A 20,757-nucleotide genomic window follows, 5' to 3' on the forward strand; every position below is an offset into this window, starting at 1 on the left:
CACTGACCGGACCACAGCCGAACACTTCTGCTCAGTTATGGTATAGTTCTTCTCGGTCACTGTTAGTACTTGACTGGCATATGCAACTACTCTCTCTTGTGAACAGGTGTCGCGTTGGAGCAGAAGGGTACCTATACCGCGGCTGCTAACATCTATGTTTAGGATGGCTGGTGCGGCCTCATCATAGCGGCAGAGTACAGGTTCGGACGTGAGGGCACACTTTAACAGGTTGAATGCTGTTTGACATTCTTCCGACCACACGAAGGGCACGTCAGAAGGGAAAAGCTGGTGCAGTGGAGCCGCTATTGATGCAAAGTTCCGTATAGAATGGCGAAAATAGGAGGCAAGACCAAGAAAACTTCGTAACTCCTTCAGTCTTTCGGAGTGCGAAAAGCGAAGCACCGCAGCAATTTTGTCCGAATTCGGCTGAATTTCGTCTTCGGTCACGACGTGACCCAAGACCTTGATAGCTTTTGGGGCGAAACGGCATTTTTTTGGTGTTGAGTTGGAGACCAGTGGCGGCAAGGCAAGTCAAAACCTCATCCGAATGTGGCATGTGCTGAGAAAATGTTGACGAAAAATTAACGATGTCATCTAAGTAGCACAGGCAGATCTTCCATTTGAGGCCGCGTAGCTCGGTATCAATCATGCGCTCAAAAGTAGCGGGTGCGTTGCACAGCCCGAAAGGCATGGCGTTGAATTCGTATGTCCCATTGGGGATTGCGAAGGCTGTTTCTCTTTATTTATTTATTTATTTTATTTATTTATTGGTACTGCAATCCCCTGGAGGGATTTTAGCAGGTGGGTACAAAAGACGTAAACATCAGCATATAACACCAGACAAACAGATAGAACAGCCTATCACATTTCACTTAGTAGGCAGCTATATAACACAAAGCAAATAAATAAATATCACTTGCGTTTTACAACGTAAACAAACGTAACAAAATTTTACCGATGACACATCACTCTCATTTGAAGAAAAGAAAACAGAACTAGCACACAAGTAAAATTATTTTCTCTGTTGTTCCAGACCAGCGGCAAAGGATGTTAAAGACTGTGTTGTGATCTGATGGTTATTTAAACTATTCCAAACCTGCACAGTTCTAGGGAAAAAAGAATATTTGAAGCAGTTATTGCGGGTACGAAAGGGAGTTATTGTACGATCATAGCGTTGTCCGGTGGCGTAACCTGAAGAAAATGAAATAATTTTTCCAATATCTATCTTGTAATGCCCATTAATTATTTGATATAAATATTTTAATCGGGATATGCAGTTTCTTTCTGAAAGTGAAAGTAAGTTAGCTCTTACTGATTGTTCATTTACCGAGGTTCGTCCATAACTGTTATATATGAAGCGAATGGCTCTTCTTTGTACTTTTTCGACTTTATGAATGTTAGTTTGAGTAAATGGATCCCGGGTCACTGCAGCATAATCAAGTATGGGGAGGACTATCGATTTGTAAGCAAGAACACGGACAGATGGAGGGGAGAGTTTCAAAGTCTTTCGTAAAAAGAACAGTTTCTGATTAGCCTTGGAAGTTACTATGTTAATGTGTTTTGTCCAGTTAAGATCATTTGTTATCCATAACCCAAGATACTTTTAGGATTGAACCTCGGAAAGAATGGCATTGTTTGTAAAGTATTGAAAATTTAATTTGTTTTTCTTATGAGAAATGGACATGTACACTGTTCTTTCAAAATTGACAGACATTTGCCAAGCCTCGCACCAGGGAACAACCTTGTTAAACGACTCATTTAACAAAACTTGGTCCTTTGAGGATTCTATTTCAGAATAAATAACACAATCGTTCGCGTAAGCCTTATATTTACAGGTATACTGTTTACTATGTCGTTAATATATAAAATAAATAGAAGGGGACCCAGAACCGACCCTTGGGGGACGCCAGAGTCAACGGAAACCCTGTGAGAGGAATGATTGTTAAAATCTACAAACCGTTCTCTGTTTTTTAAGTAGGCCCATATCCATTTAATAAGTTGATCATTCCCGAGAATTTTTCTAATTTGTATACTAATTTATTATGCGAAACCTTGTCAAAAGCTTTTGAAAAATCTATAAAAATTGCATCTGCTTGTTTTCCATTATTAATTGAAGTAGCGAAGGCGTGTATTGTTGATACCAATTGTGTCAATGTTGAAAATCCCTTCCGGAATCCATGCTGATGTTGGTTAATATATTATGTTCGTCCAGAAAACATGAAATACTATTGTGTATAATGTGTTCCAAAAGTTTACAAACGGTTGAAGTTAGCGAGATGGGGCGATAGTTTTTGACACTCTGTTGCCCGATTTGTGGATAGGCTTGACTCTAGCTGTTTTCCAGTCGTTTGGAACCTGGCCCTCACGCAGCGATTTTGTAAAAAGAACATGGAGGTATTTCGACATCCATTTAGTGTATCTCTTTAAGAACGCACTAGGGGTATTGTCCGGTCCAGAGGACTTTATGATATTAAGGTTCACAAGCAGGTTCAATATGCCCTGTTCACTAACAATATCGGGCATTCGCGGCGAAACAGTTTCAAAGATCGGTAATACAGAGTTGTTACAAGAAAAAACCAATTTGAAGTGATCGTTGAAAGCATTTGCAATTCGAGCAATATCGTGCGTAAGAATACCATCGACATTAAAAACGTCACACTCTTTCGAAGCGGGCGAAATGCTCCTCCAAAATTTCTCGGGACACGAGGTCAAGTAATGCGGCAAGGATTCCCCAAAATAACGCTGCTTATCTGTTTGAATTTGATTTTTCAGTTTTACTGAAAGCTTAGCTATTTGTTCTGAATATGCTACGTTCAGACTTCGTTTTTTCTTTAGACGCTTTATTTGCCTTCTTAACCTCAGTGTTATCCGAGAAATCCACGGATTTTTTCGCTTCGATTTTTTAATTCCCAGAGGCACAAATGACTCAATGCATTCTTTGACAATGTTCTTAAACCAGTTCCATAAATTATGTATATCAGTTTCATTATTTGCAAAGTTATCAAAGTTGAATGAAAGGAGATCTATAATAGCAGTATCATCTGCACGACCGAAATTAGGGAAAGATAAACAGGGCAATGTATTATCGAACACTGTGTCACTTAGAGTAAATAGCACTGCATGATGATCGAAAATTCCCGCATATATCTCAGTCGTTGCTTTAGGTGTAATTGCCTTGTTAACGAAGAAAAGGTCTAGGGTTGACTGAGTGGTCCCTTAAATTCTTGTGTAGCCTTCAACTAGCTGAAGGAGGTCAAAAATGTAGCAAATATCAAGCATAGCTTTACCCGAAGGGTCGCACTGCCTCAAGGCAAATTTTTTCCAATCTACATTAGGTAAATTATAATCACCTGTCATTATAATCCGGTCATCATGCTTAATATTCAGTTTCAAATAGTTTTTCAATTCATTCAGTACGTCAACAGGAGCGTTTTGGGGCCTATAAACACCTCCTATAATGTAACGGACATCGTTGTGTTAAGCCTTACAAAAAATACCTTCTACTCCTGGCTTATCAGCCATTCTACATATTTTAAGGTTATCCTTGAAAAGTACACAAACGCCGCCGCCTTTACTAGCCCGGTCATTTCTGTATGCGCTGTAGCCAGACGGAACAAATTCACTATCAAAAACAGTCGCTTAGCCACGTGTCCGTCAAGACAGCAATAGCAGGATCATGAGAAAGTAATAATGCCTCTAATTCAGTGGCCTTATTGAGAACGCTCCTACAATTTACATTTAGTATTTTTAGTGTGCCATAGTGCTTGTTTTTGTGTCAATTAGATTTTTTCTTCAGCCGCTAGCGTGACCCCTTTCCTTCGTCCCATGCAAACAAGTAGTCATCGACCTTAAGCTTATCATAAACTAGCTTTGTCTTACAGAACGCAGCCTTTCTTCCTCTGAACTTTTCCACAATTGCTTCTGTATTTCTCGAACTCGTTCGGAAAAGTCTTCAGACAGGAACAATGTGCTTCTCTTTAATTTAAATGCACTCGACAAAACGTTAGTTTTTTCCTGGTAATCAAAAAATTTTATGATCACAGGTCGTGGCCCGGCCTTTGTTTTTTTGCCAAACCTGTGACATGTTTCAATGCCTGTTACCATTATTTCCAACTTCTGCTTAAAAATATCTTGCTCTATTTTCGCTTTCAGGTCCTCATACTTCTCGTCAGGGGGCTCCTTTAACCCGTAAATGATTAAGTTATTTCTGCGGCTTCTATTCTCAAGGTCATCTACTTTGTCAATAAGTGTTGATACCTGCTCTTCAAGCTTTGATGTTGACACCTTCATATTCTTAACGTCGGTAGACAAACTGCTAAGTTCATTCAATTTCTTTTCGAGGCTGTCTATACGATGTGCTAAACCTGAAATTCTTTTTTCAATCTTTACTTGCGATCCCTGAACGCGTTCAACGACACAACTAAGCTTCTTTTGTCCTTCCAACAGTTCCTTCAACATATCTTCGTTAGGAGGCCCTGGGTTTGATTCAATATCCCCACATGCCAAAATATCCCTTGATAACAGAACAACACTGTTAAGAAAGCAAAGAATACACAGTGGGCAGGGCAGCAGCACTAAAAATCGGTCATCACTACGTATACAATAAGCAAGATGGTGATGACTAACCTGAAGCACAAAGCAAAAAGGATTGCTCAGCATGTTGCCTGTTGTGCTGCAGCCATGGCCACTGGCGAACGACGGAACCGGGGGAGCTTTTATAGCCCTTGAATACGGCACGTGATGTGATGTCACAGTCGTAGATAGCCACGCTGGCACGATGAAGTGAAGTTCAGCTGTGTCACACGTGTTGTTCTTGACATCCGCCGTCCATTGCAGAGCAGGCCCCGGTCCGTGTTGTGCGCATGCCCTTTGGAGATAGTCTGGTGCCAGATGGATACCCAGAAAAACCTGAAGCACAAAGCAAAAAGGATTGCTCAGCATGTTGCCCGTTGTGCTGCAGCCATGCCCACTCTCTTCGTGCGTCCTCTTTGTGTATAGGAATTGGCCAATATCCGGAACGCAGGTCGAGACTTGAAAAGTATTTCGCTCTTTGTAGAGAATTAAGGGCGTCGTCAATGCGTGGCATTGGGTACCGATCCTTGTGAGTGATCTTGTTTAACGCTCTGTAATCTGCGCAAAAGTGCACGGAGGCATCCTTCTTTCGAACCAGAATCACGTGTGACGACCAAGGGCTAGATGGTGGGTGAATTACCTCCTGTTTGAGCATACCAGCTACGTTTTTTTCATAATTTTTTTTTCAGCAAGAGACACGTGGCAGGGCCGGCGACGTACAGCACATGTTTCGAATGTGTGGATTCGATGCTATGTAGTGGTAGTCTGGCCCAACGTTGAAGAGTAAACATTGAAAAAACTTGCATGTTTCTTTAACAAAGCAAGCAGCTGTTGCGTCTGTGAAGGTTTCAAGTCGGCGCTTATGGCGGCAGTAAAGGCGAAAGAAAAAGCTGGCTCACCACTAGGGAGGTTGCTGGGGGAGACAGCATAAAGTGGCATGACACAGGCAGGTTCGGGATCGGTCATGTAGGCCATCGCGGTGTTCTGAGGAAGTAGAATTTTTCCGGATGTTGTATTCAGGGCGGTGACAATCGCGGAACCATTGAGAAAACTAACCACACCGAAGGCGAGAACGATGTCTTTACCGACGCAACTAACTGATGGTGAGACCGAGACGTCACCATGGTCAATGTCTTTGGAGGTAATAGTTAAAATTCGCTCTTGACGTGGTGGTAATTCGGTATTTTCCGCAGCTGTCAAATGAAGTGGCCTCTATGTGTCGTTGTTGAGCGTGAAGTTTGTGTCAGTAAGGTGGATGGCGTGTTGGCCTCAGCCAATAGCTGCGGAGGCAGAAGGAAAATCCCATCCTAAAATTAATTAGTGAGAGCAGTCGGTCAGGAGGGCAAACTGAATGTGATGTTGGATACCATCAATAAAAACACATGCTGTACAGAAAGCGGAAGGGCGAATGGTACACTCCTGGGCAGCAACCAACATGGGTCCATCGTGAGGGGTCATCACTTTCTCAACACACATCACCAACACAAATCAACGCACATAACAGAAAATGCTGCGCTTGTGTCCACCAGAGCAACCACGCACACTCCTTCCGCTACCACCAAATTCATATTGCACCGGCCTGATCACTCTAGCATTACTCTAGCACTCTAGCTTTACTTTTACGATGCGTTAAATTATTTTTCTAATCAATCTCGGCATTACCAAGTATAAAGTTACAAATTACTGTAAAAAAGTCTTTCGCTGTTCAGGAATCTTTAAGATGCAGACCTGTTCTATAGAGGTGAAAAGAAAAAGTGCACTAGTGGCCGCCTGTGTGTGCAGGTGCTCGAGTGTGGCTTTTCCTTGGATTCGCCCTTGGCTTCGGCTCGCTCATTGCATCGTGCTGGATCTTGTTTGGCGATTACGTGACACAAGGTGAGTCGTCAGACATTTTGCTGAGCATGTAACAATCGATATCATGTGCACTCGTTACTGTTACGCTGGTTGCTGTGTGTTCACTGTGGTGCAGCAGTGGTTAAAGTGCTCAACTGCCGTCCTGAAGGCCGTGGGTTCGATTGCGACTGTAGTGGTTGCATTTCGGTGGAATCGAAAGAGGCTCCAGTACTGTGCGTTGTCAGATGCTTGAAATTTCTAGAGCCCTCCACTAGGGCATCTCTCATATGGTGGTTTCGAAACCTAAAACCTCGTATGTTATGCTTACTATTGTGGGACATTCGGAAATTGATAGTGGTTCAGCATTTGTACCAGTGGTTGTAATCAAGCTGCAAAAGAGATGTTGGGTCGGGAAAAAAAAAAGTCGTGTGTGTGTACTATGAGTGTCAACCTTCCATGTAATCTGTGATTCGGTGTTGGCCCGAAAAACAGCTTGGTGAGTCAGTCTATTGGGTATCTGGGAGAGATTCAGGCACATGCTTTCTTACTTATCACAGCCTGTAGGAAATGTAGTGAAGGGAAAAAAAAAATATCCACGCACGGGCTCTTTTCAAAGTAGGCGCAAGTGTGGTCATCCCTATAACACTGTTTTTATGCAGTCTTCCATCTTTGTAGTGCTCGTCAACACCTAAACATCAATACTTTTACTTCCTCCGAAAGTTTGATATTGGGACAGGAGCTGTGACTAGGAGCGCCCTTGCCCATGTAAGAGAAATGGAGAAATGGTGGTGCTGCAATTGTATAGCAGGTGTCATAACTGAAAAAACATGTATAAATGTACTCGTGGATGTTTATCCTATGTACATAGTGGTATTGCCTTCAAGAAAATTTAGGCAAGCTGTAATACAATGTAATTTAGCATTGAACGAGGCCTTGGATCTAGAAATTTTATGGAAAGAAATGCATGCTGGTTTGGTTGTGCATGCTGTAAAAGCATGTTTCTCTTGTGTTCCTGAAGCATCTAGTGGCAATCTGTGGATGATTCAGACTTCTTCAAAGACTCTGGTGGATCTTTTAATGCATCGAGCAATTGCAGTGTTTGCAACTTCTGACCGTGCATGTCAGGTCTTTCAATCTGTACATCTTGTAATTTTATACGATATCTTAAAATAGCCTTGTACTTATCCGACAAGCCTTCAGTTCAAATAGATCAGTTTTTGAATTTTGCAGTTTATGAGGAACAAGGGATACTTCATAGGGCTTCTCCCTAGATTTTGTACCTTATTTTGCATTGATTTATCATGGTGGCATCGTGCCATGTTTAAAGTTCAGTCAATCATGCAATACTGGGCCCTGCATTATTGGTTTTATAGTGAGAGCTTTATATGCCTCATCAAACTGAAAACTGACTCTATTCTGAATGTATATTAGTGCGACAAAAATGGGGACGGGAAAGAAAAGACAAACTACAGCGCTGACTCACAACCACAATGTTAGGTAATGACACTGCGCTGTTGCTGCATCGAGATTATGTCTGCCGCTGCCTGCGCTGTTTCCCTTTGATGCGATAGATGGTGCTCATGGAGGGTGGGTCAAGGTGCTCACTGGGGAGCGATCCGATCTGCGTATAGATCTCCGATCTGCGATGTGCGTTCTCCGGAGCCTCGCTTTTTATTATGCTCGATATACACATGTACATGGATGTCAATAAATCAATAACTCAGCTGTAACGAAATTGATTCCCTAATTTTGTATGCAGTTTATTTTGTAATGGTGTTTTTATGATATAAATGCTCCAACAGCAGCTACATTGGCCTGGAAAGCAGTCGCATTTTGACCCAACAGCAATAAGGAGCTTGTTGCATTGAAATTATGGTGTCGGTAGCATCGGCAGCATCGCCAATGTTGGTGACATTTTCAGTTCAGAACAAAAAGCCGCATTGTCCGTGAGAGAAAATTTTAGGTGTTTGCAATATGGATACCAGCCCAAGGGCAAAGCCACATTTTGTGCGTGTATGTGGGTGGGTGCGTGCCTGCATGTGTGTGTGTGTGCGCGCATGTGTGCACGCGCGTGCAGATGTTGTTGTCGCATTCTGTTTTCTTAGCAAAATGAACGAAAAACTTCATCAGAAAACTTTCAACCAATATATCACAGCAGATACGTAATTAAGAACTCAAATCGACACGTTACCCTTGCCAATCTTGCTGTTAGCATCACGCAGATGACTCCATTTTGCATTCCAGCAGTGTAAGCTGCATGATATCTTGGGAAGAACTTCATTGGGTCCCGAAGTCCTAACCTGGGTTAACATACCACACCCATGTGGGGACTGTCGGGCCAGTGCCATTAGTCATCCTCACGCTATTTTATTGAACCGTGTAGACTTCAGCTTGATCAAGGGCTTATCAGACAGTGAAAATGACCGCACTACCTGAAGGAGTAGATTTTGTGCAGCTCGTCCCTTATGCCACCGAAGCGGGATGCCAACAATATTTGGCATTTGATGAGGCATCTAAGGCTATCTAAGGCCTTTGTGTTAATAAACGATGTTGTGTTGTAAGTACCATGTTTGGAAGTGCGCCTGTAATGTTGCAAGACGGTGACGATGAAGTGCTAGGGACATCCAAAGAACAAAAAAAAAAAAAAAAAAAAAAAAAAACTGGCCTGACTACATCAAGTATGGCAAAGTAATTATAATCATGTGAATATGGTGAACATTTAAAAAAAACACAGCTGCGTCACTGACATAGTACGTAGAATAATTTCTGTTCCCTGTTTTTTTTACATTTAATTTGTTATGGTCCAAATATGCATAGATGAGGCAACTTAAAAAAAGTTTCATCTGAATTTAAAACAAGAAATTACTTTTCCAGCGTGATGAGAAACTGAGGCGATAGCGCATAGGCCCATGCTATCATTGTCTTGTTGAAAAGCATCCTCCTTTTCATGTGGAGGAGCCTGTCACTGCTCAAGTTGAAGCGCTGCCTTTTGCATGCGTGCCTGTTAATTCGTCATTGCCGTGCTGATTCATCATCGCCATGCTGAAGACTCGCTGCCTTCACACGTAACAAATTTGGCTACTTTCAGCGGTCGTGTCAGGCACTTCGGATGCAGTTGAACCTTTTGGTTCTCGTCGCTTCCGAAAAGTCAGCAATAGATGGTTTGCAATATCGTCGCTTTCGAAAAGTCGGCAATAGTTTTCCTGTTTTTTTTACTGCACGATCGAGTATTTTGGGCAGCTTGGTAAAATGGCAGGCACAACATTTGAAGTGAGCATAAATTTCTTTATTGTGTGCAACAGGACGCTGCATTTGTATGGCGTTTCGCATTATATGTGTCGGAGATAGCTTCTTACTGGAAATGCTTTGCGCACATATGGTCAGTAAGCTGCAAGACTCCGTCAGCTCTCGTAATTGCCCATAGCCATTTATCCAAGAACTCCCATTCGCGCGGAGCCTTGAAAAGCGACACACACTTCATACAAGTCCGATACCCCGACTTGAAATTTGGGGCAAAACACCACTTGCCCATTTTAAGCGTGTGACAAGGCTGCTGGTGCGCTCTCGTAGTCATATGCAGCATCTAGGTATACGTGCACTGAATCACAAAGCGCAAATCAGCTAAGAGAATGCACTGGCAAGGCTCAGAGGCACAGGGCAACGCGTTTCTAAATCACAAAACCCCATGCTCACAAAGCTTACGCGAAAATGTTCTTTTGCGCGCAAATATCGGAATGAGCGCCACGGGAATGCCAGGCGCCCCACACAGCAGTGCTATCTCAACTAGCAACCGGAACTATTCGTAGCTCAAGGTCATTGGGGAACACAATCTGCTTGTGCCCTTTACTCGCACAAAGAGGAGAGTGTCAGCACCTAGCTTATTCTTACACCGTGTTCGCAACTGAAATTTATTCTAAAAAGAAGTAGAATACCTAAGTAACATTTGAAAAAGAAAAGAGAAGAAACAACCATTCAGGGTATCCTGCAGGATCCAAAAAAGAGAACCATTCAGGGTATTCTGCAGGATACAAAAGAAAAAAGCATTCAGGCTATCCTGTAGGGTACCCTGATGAGTTAACATTAGAGCCTGCAAGAAACTGGCAAAGAAAGTAAAGGCTGGGCAGAAGGAAATGGAAGATAAGGACATTATAACTAGAAAAAATTTAGGTGTGATTCCTTATGTACATAGGTTGTCGCATGGGATAAAAAATGGGGGTATTAGATACCAAGTTGATTTTGTATTCAGCCTTGGCCACAAGTTGGCCACGAAATCGCCCAATTATCCCATCTGATGTGAAAATTGACTGTCAACATCAGCGGTGTTCACACAGGTGATGCTCATCATCACGTGATGGTGTCACCATATGACGTCATCAAGATGTTGGAGATTACCACAATTTGCGACATCGTCATGCCGTCACAGGGGATGTCACACGACATTGTTGCCTTGCATTGCCTCGTCGGGCCAGTCAGGGAGGCAGGGTAGGTGCAGAAAGGTCACCTATAATCCTGGAGGCAGGTCTTTAGTGTCAAACATCAACTGAAGGAGAAGAAGGTAGCCTTTGCCTCGAGTCTCTGAAAGTTATTCCCCTCTTTTGCAACTAAATTGTTCTTCTTTGTTTCTTGCATTTGTAAGCATCGTCGGCTTCGTCAGGTGTAGATTACATCTACAATTATCATGTCGGAACCAGGCTTGTTATGCACTGGCTTCACAGTATTCGAACCAAATGAGACAAGCCTTTGAAACTCTGACCTTGCGTTTGACAAATATACTAGAAGGCCATCGAAAGCTCTTGTCAGAGCATTCAGAAAAGGTTCCTGAACATCGCATCACAATAGCTCCGACGAGCCACTGGTCTGTGAAGACAATATTGCTTACATCAAAGGGCTTTTTGCAGTTAAGCACATGCAAGGAGTCAAATGTGAAGGCACCTGATGGTATGGCATGCTTTTATTTTTCCCACTGTTCGCTGTCTCGACGCAGCCAGAGCAGGGGACATTTTCAGATTCATTTCCGTTGCATCCTGATTGACACTTCTGTATACGGCAGGTACGCAGCATTCTTTCCAGCCTCCAGGCACAACGCAATTCCACGAACGCCTACCGGGAAGTCGTTGAATCGCGACAACAAATAAACAGCCTCGAACAATATAGTCGAAGGAATAATTTGGAAGTGCATGGGCTTGTGCAGGTTGAAAATGAAAATCTGTTACAAATGATCAATGCAATTGCACAGGACTTAGAGCGGCCTCAGTTAACTAAACATGACGTGGAAGTCCTTCATAGACTGCCAACTAAACGTGGCAAAACCCCAGCAATACTGGTCCGTTTTTCCTCGCGTGTAATAAAAGATCAGTGGATGGCAAAAAGAGAGGGTATGTGGCAATCCAGGTTAACAATGTACTTTCTTGATAATGTGACAGCGCAGAACAAAAAGCTTATGTGGATGATGAGGGCAGAGGCCGCAGAAAAGCAATATGACTTTGCCTGGCACAGCCATAGGAAGCTGTTTGTGCGCAAGCACAGCGGTGAACCAGCAATACGAATTTCATGTGATGCCGACCTAGAAAAGATATTCTAGAGGATCGCAGCTGTTTCTTTGTCATTCTTATCTGTTTTACTTTTTTTCTTTCATAGCAACACAAGACACGCAGCCTTACTACGATGCTTCATCTTTTAATTTAGCGGTGCGCAGTTCCCTGGTTTGTGAAACTGACAGGATATCGCTTTTTCACATTAATATTAGAAGCACGAAAAATAAGGAGTTTGAAATACAGACAGCTTTGCATTTCTTGAATCACAGATTTGATATACTCGCTTACACGGAAACTTGGTTCACAAGTGAAACTGATGTGCCGTTTTTTGGACACAAATCTGAGGGGGTATACAGAAAAAGTCGTAAAGGTGGTGGCGTTGCTGTGTACTTCAAAGAAAATCTTCAGTACGAGGTATTGTCAGGCTTTTCTCTTGTCTGTACTCATTATGAATCTATTGCTGTGAAGTGTTCTGCAACTCTGGTTGCTTGTGCTTACCGCCCCCCATCAAGTGAAACTGCCGAGTTTGTTCAGTTCGTGCGTGACCTCCTTGAATATGCATGTACCCTCAATATGCCTGTTATCTTAGTTGGAGATTTTAATATTGATCTTTTGAAAAACAGCTTGCCACGACGTTCATTTCTTGAGGTCATTGATACATTTGACTGCTTTAATGTAATCTAGTCACCATAGAGAATAACTATGGAGAGTGATACATTACTAGATCTTTGTGTCACAAATCATGAGTTGTCTAGTATTTTAGCAGGAGTGCTCACATTTGATTTAAGCGATCACCTACCTATATTTTGTTTCTTTCCCAGATTAATGAGCAAACGAAAAAAACCACCAACACAAGAAATATTATACCGTAGCTATAACCAATATAATCTCACTGCGTTTCGATCAATGGCCGAAAGCATCTCGTGGAGCAACAATTACAATGAAAAAAATCCTAGTATTGCATACGATATCTTCGTTGAGTTAGTAAAAGACAAATATAATAGAGCTTTTCCTTTATTGCTGAAAAAAACTAACAAAAAGTCTCGAAATCCATGGGTAACAAGGGAGTTATACAAACGAATTCAGGCATGTGATAAACCATTTCACAAATTTATTAAATAAAAGACCCAGTTTTACTTAACGAATATAAAAAATTAGAAACAACTAAAACTCTGACATCAAAAAGCCCGGAAAGAATATTACAAGAATAAATTTGCCGCAGTCTCAAACTGCCCAAAAAAACCTGTAATTGTCTCCAAGAAAAAATGGGCAAGGTTACCTGTCATGTCCCTAGTGAACTAACACTCGGTAATGTCGAATACAGTGGCGGTGCTCTGGCAGACAAATTTAATGAACACTTCCTATCTTCTGGAGAATCGTCACACAATGAAGATAGAAAGCATTAAATTAATGGGTGCATGGCTGCTCCAGTCGTCAGTACCATATTTTTGAAACCGTGCAGTGAGCATGAACTGTTCACTTTCCTGGGTAATTTAAATAAAGGTACTGCCGCAGGAGCAGATGAAATCAAGGCTTAACCAATTATCGCTGTTGCCGATTTAATCAGTGCCCCACAACAGCACATACGTAATGATGCTTTAGATCAGGGTGTTCTTCCAGACAGTATGAAAATTGCAAGAGTGGTTGTTTTGCACAAAGGTGGGCCTTATGACAACATCTGTAATTACAAACCTATATCTGTCCTACCTTTGTTTTCTAAACTGTTAGAATACTTGATAAACGTTATACTATGTAAATGTTTTGACAGTAGACAAGTCCTTGTGAAAGAGCAGTTCGGGTATCGTCAAGGGAAGTTAATGGAGATGGCACTACTCAGCGTAAAAGAAAAAATACTTTCTAATATAGATGAAAAGCGATTCACTGTTGGACTTTTCTTAGATTTCAAAAAAGCATTTGATTCTATTAAACGCGATATTTTGTTTTGTAGGCTACCGTTTTATGGCATTCGAGGAGTAGCCTTAAAATTACTTTGGAGTTATTTTTTGCATAGACTGCAGTACATGTGTTATAATGGCTACCCATCACAGTTAAAAGAATTATAAGCCTTACCGCAAGAATCAATTTTAGGTCCAATATTCTTTATTATCTGTATCAATGATATTATAGCCATCCCAAGAACTCCTGCAATTGTCTGTACGCAGATGATACTAGTGTGTTTTTCTCTGGCATGCAACTCGATAAAATAGGCGTTCAAGCTATTGTATGGTTAAAAGAATTGGTATTATGGTGACATATATAAAACTTAACCTGAATGTTAGTAAAACAAAAGGTATTGTATTTAAAGCACGTAACAAACCAAATAATTTCGAACTTGAGCTTGCATTTGAAAGTAGTGTAATTGAACGTGTTTCTTCCTACAAGTTTTTAGGTGTCTTTTTTGAAGAAGACTTAGATTGGTCCCATCACATTAATAAAATTCATGCCAACATATCAAGGTCCCTCGCTGTACTCCACAAGCTTAGAGACCTTGTTCCAAAATCTTTAAACTGGCAGCTATATTACACTCTGATTCATTCACACCTTCACTACTGTATAATGATTGGAGGGTCTACATCTAAAACTAATCTTGTTAGGCTAATAAGATTGCAGAAGAAAGCAATACGATATGTAGAAAACCTACCATACACCGATCACAGAGGTTCATACTTTTTAGAACACTGTGTTTTAAAGGTGAATCAACTATATGAGTTTCATTTACTCTGTTATGTTTTTAACAAAATTAAGCTTAATCCTTCTAGACATATTGAACTGCAATCTAGTAGCAATGTGCCTTATGAATTAAGATACGTCCATTATAGAATGCCACTTATCCGAACCACCTATGGAACACAAGCGCTTACATACTTAATTCCCAGTCTTCTCAACAAACATACTCAGGTTATAGAAATCTCGCAGAAATCTTTGTCTCTGAAATCTTTCAAAACATATATCAAAGCTTACCTTCTATCCTGTCCTCAAGATTGATAAGTTCTGTATATACCAGTCATATGTTTCTGTGGTTTCATTATTTGTAGTGTTATGACTCTTTCTTTATTACTGTACAAGTATGTATTCCATTTACTCTGTACAAAAACAATGTTGCGCATGCATTATTAGTGTGTTATATTGTATTTCTTTGACCATGCTCTGAGTGGTGCTTTCGGGTACTTGGGTCCCGTCAGGCAGAGGACATCTGCCTTTTGCCCTTGTATCCGAGACATACATATGTCTGAAATAAAGACATCAACAACAACAACTAACTACCTACAACACGGGTGAAAAGTGTGCAGTGACTCACTGTTGTTTGTGGGATGTTGAATGGACGTGTCCCCTTTTTTTATCAGTGTGGTGACTTGTGCGCCACCAGGCTCATTCTTAAATGTGCACCTCAGTGGACATCTCCACATTCAGTCAGTACATGCTCTGTCATTTTCTTGGTCTTCCCACAGAATGTGTATGCATTGTATTCTTCTTTACCAAATCTAGCTTTACCACTATGCGTTCTAAGGCAGCCTGATCTAGCTGTTTTCCCTTGAAGTATCAAAATGCCATCCTCCTTATTTTGTTTTTGCCCTTTCGGTAGCTACTCAGAGCTGTCTTTCTAATGTGTTAAAAGAGCTCGTTTCGCATGAATTCAGGCATTGACATCAATGTTGGCATCAGCATGGGCATCAGCATGGGCATGAGTCACTGTGCGCAAAAATCATTTTGTTCATGATGGAAAAATTGAGAAAGATGCAAATAAAATAAATAATAAAAATGCACGGGTCTAAGTGAAGAGCACACCCAGGGCATTTGTGTGGCGAGCACGCGTTCTACCACAAAGCCACAATATTTGTTGAAACTGCTTTGAAAAAAAAAAAAAAAAAAAAAACACTTTGTGACTGTCATGTTGTGGAAGGAGGAGCCTTCTTAGCGCATCATACAGTAAAACCTTGTCAATTCTAAGTCACTGGGACCATGAGAATCAAGCGGGTTTTTGAATTACTACAAAAAGGGGGATGCAAGGAACCTGAAATTATTCAAAGTACGATCAGAGCTGGTCGTTTGCTGTGCTGGCTAGTTAGCGGCTCCAAGAGTTTTTCTAGCAATACAAGGTTACAGTTTTGCTGCAAACAAGGAGGAACACTGAAACTTGCTGCTGCAATCGCAAAAAGGAAAGAAAAGAAACATTGTGATCAACTAAAACAGGTGCCAGCTAATGATAAGAGGTCTTCACTGCAATACAGTAGTGATGTGCTGGCGGCATGTCAGCTGCACCTTGCTACATTAGTACATCATGATGCAACAATTCACCCATTATTTCTAGTAAAACAAATAATTTAATAGTAGACAGCGTGTCGAAATTTGCGATATTTTGACTGTAGAACATGATGAATGAAGGTTTCAAACTGAGTTTCAGAAGTAGGCGTAGCAGGCAAAAACTTGCCAGCAGCGCAAGTGCGCAAATTGCTGGAGCAACCAGCTGTCGGACGTTCGCATAAATTGCGAATTCCACCGGACTGTCTTTCATTAATTTTTTTATATTCCCAGAAAGAATAGGCAAATCATGACGTGCTGACTTTGCGAGAAACTTGTTACATGCTGCTCGCGTGTCACTGCTATGCTGCAGTGAAGCATGTGTTATTTTCCGCAGGCACACATCACAGTTGATCACGACACTTTTTTTACAGTTTTATTTTTGTACTGGAAGTATTGAGGCTGAGGTACTTCAGTTGCCACTCAGTAGTATCAATACAGTAAATTGCCTTGTGGCTTTTAAGGGCTGTCGTTTTCACGGTTTTGCGGCGGAACAAGGATTGGGAATGGGTACACGGCATTTAATGTTTTCTAAATAATCGGACTGGTGTTGACCGCCGCTTCAAATGATCTGCTCAGACTTACACTGCAGAATATGAGACCGCTGAAATACTTGGAATTAAGCATAATTTCTAAATAACCGAGTTCAAATTAATAAGATGTACTGTATATTGTGCAGTAGAAGTATAGAATTGCACCAGGCGTCAAAAGATGTGAATCAAGCCACGAGTGCTTGTTTGGAAGGCCCGCTCATTACAAAGTGCTCAAAAATTTAATGATCCTCGTGATCAACAATGTGAACAGCTGCATACGCTCACGTGTCGCTCTACAGATGCATAGTGGGCCCTTTGCAAAAGGAATAATTATGGCATAGTCAGTGCTTGAAAACTCCGCTTTCACTAGGCATTGGATGATACTTTGGAACGGTCAGTGGAGGCAAATACCAAGAACCGAAGCAGGCTAGCAGTTCAGAAGGTGTTGCGTACGAGGCTCAACTATGCTGTCGCGGTTAACTCTTCAAGGCAAAGCTCAAGCGGCCTCCAAGTTCTTATTTATTTATTTTCATCTAATAAATCCTACTCGCCTCCTTGTAATTTCGCTTAAAGGCACCCGGAAACACTTCTAAGTAACTATTGAATAGCTTTAGTAATGAAACTTATTGCTTGACAAATCGGCCGTGACAAATATTTTTGAAATTCATCAAGCATAAATGGAGATTAGTCACACCCTGTATTGGGGTCGTGACAAGTCTGCGGATGCTAAGCCTGGAGGTGTGTCATGGGGAAAAGAAGTTTTGTCACGTGTGCAACATGACCTTCATGGGCACTTTCTTCCTTTCTTCAAATAAGCGGCTTACATTCAGCGAATGTGCATGGTCACCTGTAGTAGGCACGGTAACTTTTCAGCTTGCAATGCTCAAGCCAGCTTATGTTCATGAATTTTGGAATATGACATTATTTGTAGAAAGAAGTGAGAAAAACTTCTAGCCTTCCTTGAAAATTTTAATTTCTAGGCTGTGTACTGCATCATTATAATTGGTTTGCGTAATCCTAGGAGCTTGGATTGGCAGCATTTCCTGACCTTGCTGAAAAAGTGTGGCAGGGCCTCTTTAATGCTGTTTGTTTCCATAGCCTTTACACTGCCTTGATAACCTACTTCTGGTGCAAAATTTTTTACACAATAGACAAAACATGGCCGATCGTTGCTACGAGTGTGGCTGTAAACCATTTAACAGTCGTTGCACAACTATTTTTCATGGCAGCGCACACGAGAGTGTCTGGAGGGGCAGGCACGACAACGTCGAAAACCAAGTTATGCTAATGCCTTTTCTGACACAAGTTCGTAACTTGCTTATTCCAGCGGTACAAGTTACCGGTACCCACTCGTGGTGTTGTGCCCCTACGGCCTGTTGGAGCGAAGAATTTAGCCTGTTACTTTGTTCAGTGTGTTTAAGAGCTCATGTTCTCTGCATGTTGATTATGCTGTCAGGGCACATTGAACTCAACACCGGCCCTATCATCCCGGCCTCCAGTCCAACTCTCTATACTGTTCACGACGCGACATCTCATTTTGAGTAAGCATAAATTCTCTCCTCACCTAACTTGCCTTAGTTCGTGCAGCTCAGTCGAGCATTGGCAACTTGGCTAGCCCTGTTGTAGAGAGAAGTTAGAGAAAGCTGTCGACGCGCATCAGATTCATAGGGCCGGCGAGAACCCCGTGACAGAATCTGCAATACTAAATCTTTATTCCAAAGTAAAAGTCCTTATGGAAAAATGCGATGATTCTGAGAACCAGCTGTGCCATTTTAATTAGATTTTCTTTAATCTTCCCGACAGTGAAACTTGGGGGCAGTCAGAGTCTAAGATTCTTTCCTTTTGCTCTGAAATACCTGGCTCACAGACTAGGCCGCTTAATAAAAACCGCCTTATTATTGTGAAATTCTCACATTTCAAAGATAAATCGACTGTTATGACGGGCAGTTAAGCTCAAACACACTTCATTGCCGCGAAACCCGGGACTGCCCCTCAAGAAATGCCTTCATGTCACGGCCATGGCGAACTCGGACCAGCTGCGGAGGAAGTGAAGTGCACTCAGGGCTGGCGTCACGAGAGCCCTAATCCAGCTCACGGATCTTCTGCAGCAAACGGATCCTGACCTCTCGGAAGTTTATGTTCACCTTGACTACCTCAAGGACAAAGAGCCTACATTGTTGAGACTTGATGACGCAATTCTTCCACTAACAGGTGAAGATGATGTTGACCGCGAAGTCGAAATGGCGCAGGATTATAGCGACAAGATCAGTTACGCCATCGCGCGCGTGAAGTACTGGTTGCAAGGTCGTAAGCAAGCTAAGCTATCACGACGCATGTCGAAGGTTCCGGATCAGGATCGAGCAAAGCAGACCTCCCGAGATCCGTGGATGCTCCGGACAATGCGAGAGAGCTATGTCACAGATCGGTTGTTCTGCCAAGGCTACAGATACCTATCTTCTACGGCAACCTGCGTGACTGGCAGGCCTTTTAGGATCATTACGACGCCGCAATCTACCAAAACCCTGACATACCATGCATAGAAAAATTCAAGTATTTGCTTACGTACTTAACTGGCTGCGCTAAACGGTCAATCGGAGGAATCGGTTTAGCCGAGCAGAATTACAACATCGCTATTAAAACACTCATGAATCGGTTCGAACGGCGATATCTTCTCATCAATGAGCACGTGGATATTCTTTTGGCGTTGACTCCTGTGAAGAGCTCACCATAACTTGCTAAACTTCGTATACTTCACGACAATGCGCTGTTCCAAGTGAGCACTTTAGAAGGCCTCGACGTGCCCCCGGATCAATACATCGTGGTACTAAATCGGGTCATGATGCGCTGCTTGCCAGACGATCTGGTTATCATGTACCGACAAAGGATGAAGGAGGATGATTGCGTCAATAGTGGTACGGAGACTTTCGAACACAGACTGTGCTGAGTGAAGGACCTGTTGACATTTCTTCGCATCCAAGTAGAAGTGCGGGAGGAAGGTCACCTGCAACCACGTCGCCGCTCCTACGAAGGTGAAGACAGCATGGCGAGAGAAAGCCCAGACAGCACGGAATTCATTCCGTCGGCTGCAGCTCTTACTGGTTCCACTGCATCGATCAATCATGTCTGCCCACTTTGCAACAGCCAAGAGCACAGCATTATGTCCGGCACTGCGAATCTGTCAGCGGATGAAAAGCGAGCAAGGCTATGGAATAACAACTGCTGTTTTCGCTCGCAACCACATTGCAAGGGCATGCAAAAAGGCCATCAGTCTCACGTGTGGCTCCTGCCGTCGCCATCTCCTGACCATTTTGGGCGACTTGTCCAGACACGTCGTCCAGGACCTAGTGCCTGCTACAGAATCCGTTGCATTGGGAAGACTCCCTTTGCCAAGGCTTCGAACCATTAAAACTGCCCAAAGCACGCACGTCGGATGCACGGCTGTACTGTTGCAGGCGAGGTGCATATGGGCAAGATGCGGAAATCGACGCCTTCTTGTTCGGGTTCTGTTGGACAGCGGTAGCCAGCGCAGCTATATTCGCAAAGACGCAGCCAGAATCCTTCAGTGTTCTGTCATTGGAAGGGAAGAACTTTCAATAATGACATTTGGAAGCTCCAAGGCTCAGAAACGACTATGCGCCGACCGTGTTTTTTACGGCTGCGCAGTCGATCTAGCTATGCTGAAGTGGAGTTAGAAGCCTTGTCGATTCCAGAGATCTGCTCCATAACGAGTCCATCACTAGTGCGCCATATCTCGCAGACGCTCCTCGAAAAAGAGTACCATGTGGCTGATGCATGTCAATCGAATACGTGGCAAGAAAGCGACATCACCATGCTGATAGGATCTGACGCCTATTAGAAGGTGACCACCGGCAAGATTGACCGCATCAATGAGACGCTATCAGCAATTGAAACAAGTTTGGATGGATGGTACAAGGTTCCTTATTGTCGGACATCCAGTACTCATCTAGCGCACTGTTCATATCGAG

The 20,757-nt window shown here is 42.5% G+C and overlaps 1 protein-coding gene across 4 annotated transcripts in view; it reads left to right on the forward strand.

Annotated features, from left to right (window-relative positions):
• Positions 1–20,757, forward strand: part of LOC119172496 (transmembrane protein 50A) — a 250,480-nt gene that overhangs the window by 111,788 nt on the left and 117,935 nt on the right. For all 4 annotated transcript variants that reach the window (XM_037423623.2, XM_037423622.2, XM_037423626.2 and 1 more), the window contains exon 4: positions 6,355–6,447. In XM_037423623.2, coding sequence (XP_037279520.1) covers positions 6,355–6,447 — 93 coding nt within the window. The remainder of the gene's footprint in view (positions 1–6,354; positions 6,448–20,757) is intronic.

The sequence above is a fragment of the Rhipicephalus microplus genome, chromosome 4 (assembly GCF_043290135.1).
Source record: "Rhipicephalus microplus isolate Deutch F79 chromosome 4, USDA_Rmic, whole genome shotgun sequence".
NCBI classification, from domain to species: Eukaryota; Metazoa; Arthropoda; class Arachnida; order Ixodida; family Ixodidae; genus Rhipicephalus; species Rhipicephalus microplus.